The 9233-nt window shown below is 32.9% G+C and overlaps 1 protein-coding gene across 2 annotated transcripts; it reads right to left on the reverse strand.

Moving 5' to 3' along the window:
* Nucleotides 1–6897: 6897 nt before the first annotated feature.
* Nucleotides 6898–9022, reverse strand: LOC116006651 (transcription factor CYCLOIDEA-like). Of its 2 annotated transcripts, XM_031247117.1 has the most exons (3): nt 8935–9022; nt 7583–8717; nt 6898–7253 (listed from the first exon to the last, which is right to left on the reverse strand). In XM_031247117.1, exons 2-3 carry the CDS (start codon nt 8522–8524, stop codon nt 7188–7190), a joined length of 1008 nt encoding a protein of 335 aa, XP_031102977.1. In that variant the 5' UTR covers nt 8525–8717; nt 8935–9022; the 3' UTR covers nt 6898–7187. The 2 variants fall into 2 exon arrangements, with proteins under 2 accessions (XP_031102977.1, XP_031102970.1); XM_031247110.1 differs by lacking the exon at nt 8935–9022 and having other exon boundaries at nt 7583–8852.
* Nucleotides 9023–9233: the final 211 nt, after the last annotated feature.

Raw genomic sequence — 9233 nt, forward strand, 5'->3', positions numbered from 1 at the left:
TCAAACAGTTAATAGTGGGCAAACAAGCCAAAATTGGTTGATAAGCTATGTTGCCAAACATGTGTATATACATTTATATTATAGTTAGAGATGCAAAACACTGGAATTGAACTTACTTTTCAATGGGTTCGATCTGGTTCTAGTTAATAATATGATGTTTTTAACAAATACACATCAAGTTCAAAATTATCATGTGATTCGAGTATTCGTGACAACTAATAATGTTCACATTGTGACAATATATTAAGAAAATCACTGGAGACAATATTTTGTCTTCTAATATTTGGTAAAATGAAGGACGACAAATAAAGATAATCTTTATTGAAAGTTAGCATCCGATCGAAATTGAAGATGTGATTTTTTTTTCTTGTTCCCCGCTTTAGTACTATATGCCCCTTGGTTCAATTAATCCTCCCTTATTTCCTTTGAATCACCATATATGCATTTTCACCAATTAATGATTGTTTGCAGGTACAAATCCTAGCCATTTCTAATCTTTATTTGCGCTGCTTTTATGTAAGTGCCCTTCACATCATCCTTAGCTATCGCGTTTCTTCTATTCTTGTTTAGTACTTTTACATTACATACCTGTCTTTTTTGTAAAGTATGTATTAATTACAATTAATAATTTTTTTAAACCACAAACCAAATAAAAATCTCCATACTTTTTTATTTTTAGTACTATTGACTTTGTTACAATGTAGGATCTGTTCATAGCTAGTTTCTCAACCAAATGTAGCACAAATCACAAAGAGCCAATATTGTCTCCATTGAGGCTCAAACCCACCCCCTCCCATGTGGGGATCCAATCGGGTGTCATTAGACCACAAAATCTTTGGCAAAAATCTCTATACTTTGGCAACCAAAAATCTCTATACTTTGGCAACCAACAAGTAATTGATAACCTCTACACCTTCCCTTCCTTGGATTTTTCCCTTTTGCATTTTATGCCCCACCTCCATCACTTTGCACCTTTCACACCCCAAACTCCTAATCCTCTCTTGGGTTGACCCCCATAATTTACTACTTTCTAACAAGTGACCCAAAATCGGTATAATCGCACTCTAAACTGAATTAACCCCTTGACCTCTACCCCTATGCCCAATTGACCATGTGAACTTAGGCCCGACCAATTTCTCCATCACCGTCTTAGCCTTATTATCATAGTAAAGCTGACCAATTAACTTGTTCAATCTATAAAGTGTTTAATCTTGATCTAGCTACATTAAGGCTCTTCATTGAAAGTAAAAATAGAAAAATAGCATGTGAAGGATTGAAGGGTAACCGTCTCTTTAGAAATACTACATGTATATACGTATGTTGTCCCATGAAGTTACTTCTAGCTATTTGCTAGAAAAATAGCATGTGAAGGGTAAACGTCTCTTTAGAAATACTACATGTATACACGTATGTTGTCCCATGAAGTTACTTCTAGCTATTTGTTAGGCAGAAGCCTGGAAGATCAAATCCAGCATCTTGTGATTAAAACGTGTCGTTAATTAACTGCTAGGCAAGTATAAGAAAATTAATTTGTGTCATCGCTATTAGTTATAACTTTTGACATAATACTTATCTTGATCTACCTATTAAGGTTTTTCTCAAAAGTAAAACCAAAATAAATAAATAAACATCAGTCATGGAATTAATTACTATCTCTTCAGAAATACTACATACATATACATGTATATATGTTGTCCCATGAATTTACTTGTAGTTGTTTGTTGGGCAGAAGTTGGATCACCAATTCAGTATCATATCATCAAAACGTTACACTAATTAATACACAAGTATAAGAAAATAAAATTGTAAAGTTGCTATAAGCCATAATTTTAACCTAATGATAATATTATTTCTACATACACTACGTACTGTCAATAGTGAGTAGCGACAAATTCCTTTAGTTTCAATTTAATTTGATTCAACATCTAATCCCACAAAAATTTTCTACTCCTTATTTCGGTATTGAAAAGTTTGGTCACCCCTTTTTCCAGAGGGGGCACTATTGTCTCCTAGATGTGACAAGTGTGGCCTCATAACCTCATTCATTTCTTTCATGCCTCAAACATTATCTCCTCCGATCCAACAAATTTCAAAGAAAATGTACGACGTTGTATTCCCGTTTGTTTTAAACTTATTCAATCAAATTATTGAAATCATAGATTATAACATAGCTTGTGGCCTGGTATATATGTTTGGTGAGTATTTTTATATATGAATTTGAATTGCACACTTTTTGAATCGTTTGGTACGTTGCAGTTGTAATTCAACTACAACCTAATTCTTTGGCAGCAGAAATTACAATTTTTTGGTTAGAGGGAATTACAATTTGCTCCTTTTGTGGAATTGGAATTCATACTCTCCCCCCATGAATTCCAATTCAATGTAGAAAGGAAAGGGAAAAAAAAAAGAGAGTAGAAAATGACATTTTTTGCCCGTGATTATTATTACTCCATATTATTATTATTATTATTATTGACTCGATCAAACCCGTCTCACAAATCCATCAAACCCGTTTCACGAATAAGGATCCATGAGACGATCACACAATTGTTACCCTAATAATAATAAAAATAACAATAACAATAATAATAATAATAATAATAATAATAATAATAATAATGCATGAGTGACGTGCATAAAATATAATTAAATAATAAAAAGAAGGAGCTTTAAAAGAAAAAGAGGATTGTCAATTCATAAGGTCATCCTCTTGACCAATAATCTAAGATGAATAGAAAAACCTTAAAAATAGACCTTATTAAAAAAATAAAAGAAAGAAATGTCTTGTCGCTTAATAATCACTATTATCCGATAATTAGAACAATACATGTGTGTTGGCGTCTTTTCAATGATTTGCGACATCAAGCTTTACATGCGTAATGATGGCATCCCTTTTGCAAGAACTAACTCTGAATATAGTCACAAACTATAACACAACTAAATTAGTGTTATATATGGTGACACCCACCTTAGCTTCCACACATCGTATCCTAAGTAAATATAAATCTTAGTTGAGTTACACTTAATTTGTGGATTACGATCTAAGATACGAATCTCAACCATGTGCATGGTTTTTAGCTCTAATATAATTTAATTAAATTTCTCATATTGCTCCAATTTTATTTTTATTTTTTAAAAAAATTCAGCTGATCTTATGTGAAATCGCATATCTCAAATATTGTATGGAGATTTTTTTTTTAGAATAATATTATATATATGTCAACGAGTATTATATTTGTATAGAAAACGTAGTACTTTTCAAGGAACAAGTAATACGTACTGTACTTTTCAAGAAAGTTCACATCCGTCACTCAAAGGTATGCATTGGGTGAAACCTTCCTAGCTAGGCAAAAATGTCAATAGAGCAGTGAGTCGAACTTGAAACTTTATTGTTATCAAATCAATTATTTGACTAATTTGGTTGGGAATTGTCTTCTAATACAAGTAATACACAACCTATAAAATAATATAATTTTTTTTTATATTTTTACTAAAACGTATTATATATTTAATATTTATCTCACATCAAACAATCTCACACAAATAATTTTTTATTTCATGAAATATTTAGAAAGTATGTTTTAAAAAATGTAATCATATCATTTGAATGGGAAAAAGAAATAAATTTTTGGCATACAACGAAAATAATGCCCCTTTTTGGCCAAAAGAAAAGGAAAAAAAAAACATTTTATTTAGTAAAAGATAATATAGAAGATTCATGTTATATATATATATATATTAAAAATTAAACCATCTGATGTACGTGAATCATTTGATTGACGACCGCACATAGTATTGATTGATTCATGAATTGTTGATTCTCGTTAAGGTAAAAATACTTACGGTGTGTTTAGTTCGCACATTGAAATTGCAATCGGAATGATTATCAAATACTTGGTAATGGTAATGAGTTTTTGTGAAAGTGTTTTGCATGTTTGATAATAGAATGGAATGAGAATGATTATTAATAGTTGGTGAAGCGTCTGAAGTGGAAGGAATTTTATTAGGGAATGTGATTTGTAATTAAGGGGTAGTAATCAAAATCCTTAGTAGTGTTTTAAAAATCTGTCAACCAAACAATAATAATGACTTTCATATACATTCCTGATAGCTAACTTTGTCATTGTATTACATCAAAAGTTATCATAAATAGGGAAGACGCAACTTTATTTTATTAAACTTGCATAACAGTCAACGTTATGTTTAGATAGATGTTGGACTCGATTCTGAGTGTTTAAAAAAAAAGACATTAAAATAACAATATAAAAATTACTAATTAATTCATTAACGAATAAAAATTGAACATAGTGAAATAGTACAAATAAAATGGAGAGCCACATGCACAATCACAGCAAAATGAAAATAATTTCTATAAACTCACAACACGTCCACTTAACACACTAACTTTAAAATGGATCACCTTTATTAACAACTTATCATTGCGTTGTTTACTAGTGCCTTCAAAACTATTTTTTTTATGTCCCAAAACTCCAAAAGAAGATGGAGTGGGACAAGAAACAAGAGTATGAGATGAATGAATTCAATTAGAAGTTGGAAGGAATTCAATTCAAAGCATGAGTAGTCAATTTTCAGAAAGTTATAAATGCATTGTTGAAGCATGAAGACTATGTCCAAAACTCTAATTTGTTTTATATATGTAAAGATTTTATTTTTTTCTTTTAAAAAAAAAAATTCTTGTGTTTGCCTAGTCCACATATACTGCCAAAATTGTCACAATCTTGACCCACCCATCATAATGCATCACTCATGGTCCCTCTCACCATTCATGGCATTCAAAAAAAAAAAAAAAAAAAAAAAAAAAAAAAAAAAAAAAAAAAAAAAAAAAAAAAAAAAAAAAAAAAAAAAAAAAAAAAAAAAAAAACATGAACAGGAAGCTAGCTAGCTAAACAAACTGCCAAAACTACTAACAGAACAGCACAAGAAATTAATTAAAAGAAATATTATTCGAGTTTTTGCAGTTGAATGAAGCATCAGCCTGCAACAGATTGACAAAATTGAAAGAGATGTAATTTACAGTGTTTGGTACTTAGTGTATGGCCATATCCTTCTCCTAAATAAATAAATAAATATATATATATATATATATATATATATATATATGGTATTTTGTATTGTCTATGTATGGTTGTCTGTGTTTGTGTATGCATATGTGAGTCACTATTGCTGTTAAACCTTAAACCTTAAATAGCTGTGAATTGTTACACTATTTTGGTCATCAAACATCACACTGAGGAATCATTCTTGCTGTCTGAAATCACTGTAAAAAGTAATTTCTACATATAAGGCATGGATTTTCCAACAAATGGAAAAGCATGGTCAAGATAGATTAGCTAGTATAGACGTGAATTGTGGTTTATTTATAATGCATAAAAGTGAAAAAAAAACGCGTGAGGGAGAGGTTCAACTCATTTATGGTAAAGTGTCATTTCACTGTTACATCATGGTTTTACACTATCTTCAATAATAAGATTCTATTATCAAAGTAATATGGACCCACAGATAAATTATTATCATCATAACATGTGATACCTCGCTAAGAGCCGTTACTATTTCTGCCACTATAAAAACTTTAGTGGACCTTGACATATGTGGTTGGTCTTTTTCTTGAATTTAAGTGATGCAAAAGCTAGTGCCTATGCTCCATCTAATACTACATGTGAATATTTTTTTATTTTTTATTTTTTTTTGTTATTGTTGTTGTTGAAATTATATATACAAGAGTTTTCCATGTAGATCATATATATGTGACATATATGCAAAATTTTAGTATTTGTTGAAAGACTTACACTCAACCAATTAACCCTAAACCAATTAGTGAAGCAAATAATAAATGAATATTGAGCATACAATATGGACTAGAAATTGTCAAAAATAACATCATGCACCTCTTTTTGTTCTAATTTGAAAGTGGACACCTTGGAAACACTAAAATGCATGCACACATATATAATTGATATTAATTACATTAGAACATAGATTTAAAAATTAAACAATATTTACTAGTTAGTTTATATATATATATATATATATATATATATATATATATATATATATATATAACATATGATTTTGATTCCTATGTAATCAACTAATCATGCATGTTTTACTTTTGTTCCAGCAAGGTGCAGCCTTAGTAAGAATAATATTCATGGTGATTGATATATTTTCATTTAGAACACATGAATTATCTAAGACAATAATAATGTAATATATATATATATATATATATATATATATATATATATATATATATATATATATATATATATATATGTGGAAATAGGTCTTGTCATCATCTTTAGGCTAAAAAAGTTTTTTGGAAAGTATATAGAAAGGGACATGGAAAACTTCTACCTCATGTTCCTTAGCTTTCTTAAGTGACAAGGTGATGGCAAGTCTATCTTATCTCACGTACAATAGCACATAAAATAATGAGGAATATATCAAATTAAAGTTACACAAAAATTGGCATAAAAAAAAGTAACTGAAACATCAAAATTAATTGTCAAAGAAGCATAAGAACTCACATCATTGGTTTTTCATATTGATCCAATTATTTGAAATACTACTCACACAACTTGACTCTATACATATTTTTTTATATTTATATTTTCTTTTTTTTTTTTACTTGTTCAATGATGAATTGAACAAACTACAGAAATCTAATTGAATCTCACTTAGTTTGAATGCCCTTTGAAGTGGTTTCAAAAAAATTGAAGCTATAAACCAATCCGTGATTATAAAATTGTTATTGATGTTCGGGCCAGGTAGGTGGGTGGGAGATTATTATAAAATAGAATAGGAGGCTAAGTGAGTAGGACTATAGGAGTCAATCAAACAGTAGAAAAAAATGAATTTTAGGTGATAAAATCATGGTAAGTCATAATAAAATAATATAAAATTGAAAGGAAGATATTAACAACGGCCTAGCAATTAATCAAAACAAGGCATAATCCAATAGATGAGGAGAACAAAATCTAATTAAAGAGCTAAACCAGGCCCCTCTTCTTCTTCTTCTTCTTTTAAGTAAAGAAAAGAAGAGGGGCGGGTTATAATTTAAATAAGTGAAAATGCATGTCCGAAGATCAGACGAAATTATTATTTTTTAATTAAATTACCAACTGATCTGATGAGACGACACAGCCTAGCTGCTAGCTTCTTCCTTCTCATAGATTCCCGTCGTTGTAGCTTTCCCAAAATTTTCCAGAATAGGGGAACTCTCCAAATTGATTCTGCAGTCATTGTTTTTGAAACAATATATAAGAGATTTATATTATTATCAAATGGCCTTACCACTTATGTCAAAAATTATATATAATCTGCAACTTTATTTCCTTATATACTACTGTCACATTGTTCGCGACATTTGATGCAGTATTCAATCAATAATTTTTCAACCATTGAATATTATGCTGGACTTGATCTTTACCTCTCAGGTAATAATCCTCTAGCAATCAGGTGCTGTGTTAGACTTGGCCTTTATCGGCCTCGGTCTAACTTGAAGATTGATGTTTTGAAGTGTGAGAAATATAATCTAGGTAGCTTAGGGATTGAAAGTGACCTGGTGAGAAGTTGTTGCAGGGGGGTTTTGGTGAGAGTGGAAGATGTTGGATAGGCTCCAGTTGTGTTGTTCCGCCGCCGTAGGAGGCAGGGCTTGGTCATTGGTGGTCTTGACGTTATGGGTGGCGCCACCCATTTCCTGCGGCGGCGGCGTTTCTCCCAACATGTTGTTCTTCTTCATCTTCATCTTGGTCCTCTCCCTCGCCCTCTCCCTAGCCTTGTTCCTTGATTCTTTAGAAAGGGGATGGAATGCGGCCCTAACTCGGCCTGCTGCTTTCGTCGCCGCCCCTTTCTTCTCCTTGGCGCCCATTTTCGGTAATTTCCCGGCGGCGGCGACATTATCCCCTCCCATTGGGGGCTCAAATTCTTGATCAAGAACCCCGGACGCCGCCTCGCATTCTGAAGTGGAAGACGCGGCACTGGCGCCTCCGCCCGCGGCGGCGCAGTGGTTCTGTTGCTTGAGATCCTTGATTGCTAGCCTGGACTTGAGGAGCAGCCAATCGACGGTCTTGCTGGCCTTATCGAACCCCAACATGTCTTGGAGATCAAAGAATTTGCGAGCCACGTCAAGCGACAGCCGCATCCGCCGGTCCCGAGGCCCGTGGGCCGTGTGGATCTTGCTGTGCCGGTCTTTCTTCGAACACTTCTTCTTCTTCCCAACAACAACAACGTTGTTGTTGCTGTTATTATTCTTCATCATATTCATCGTACTGGAAGAATTGTCAAAGTACTGGTCGTTGCTGTTCAGAATAATGGCGCTCTCAGCTGCCGCCGCCGCAGCAGCGGCGAAGCTGTCTTCTTGCTGGAGAAGGAGAGTATGGATGTGCTGCAACAGAACATGCTCATCCTCGTATTGCATTGGAGATGTCGGAATGGGGGTGTTGTTATATATGAAATTGCAAATGTTTATAGTACTGCTACTGCTGCTGCTACAAGGATACATTATATATATATAATTACGTGACCTGGGACTACACTACACAGCTTTGAGAACGAAAGATTTTGATGCAACAACTGATCTGATTTAATATCAGCTTCTTCATCTCATCATCTTTGATTTAATTTGCTCCAAATCGCCTCATCACCATTACTTACTTGCCTATCATCATATCATACCTACGCTACCTACCTACAAGCTGCAACGAAAAAGACTTCATCTGAGAGAGACTCTTTTAATTGCATTCTATATCTTTCTCTTTCATTCACTCAATTTTTAATTTAATTTCATTTCTCCTCTTTTTCTCTTCTGATGCATACTATATATACAATATACAATATAGTTGTGTGTGTGTGTGTCTGTGTGTGTACTGAAAGAGAGAGAGAGAGAGAGAAAGAGAGAGATGGAGGATTTACCAGAGGGACAAATTAAGTATAGATCGATAGAGATCGAGCTGTACATCTTTCTCCACACTTGATGCTTCAGCTTTAAAGCAAAAGGTTTGTGGGTTAGGGGGTAGGAGGGGGGAAGGGAGGGGGGGGGGGTTCAATTCTTTGTGTTGGGTGCGTGGGTGCCATTTCTAAACTCTTGAAAGGGAGAGCTCAAGTGGGGGTGGGGGGGAGTTGGTAATTGAAGAAGTCAAGAGATATTATTATGTGGGAAAAAAATGCAATGAATGGATAAGAACATGAGAAATTTTATAATTTATAATGCT

The sequence above is a fragment of the Ipomoea triloba genome, chromosome 2 (genome assembly GCF_003576645.1).
Source record: "Ipomoea triloba cultivar NCNSP0323 chromosome 2, ASM357664v1".
Classification (NCBI taxonomy): domain Eukaryota; kingdom Viridiplantae; phylum Streptophyta; class Magnoliopsida; order Solanales; family Convolvulaceae; genus Ipomoea; species Ipomoea triloba.

Bases quoted from the DNA above. Each gene is read 5' to 3' on its own strand.
- LOC116006651 (XM_031247117.1), bottom strand. From the start codon at position 8,524: ATGTATCCTTGTAGCAGCAGCAGTAGCAGTACTATAAACATTTGCAAT. The intron at 7,254-7,582 runs GTCACTTTCAAT...CAATGACTGCAG, and splicing joins CTGCAACAACTTCTCACCAG to AATCAATTTGGAGAGTTCCC.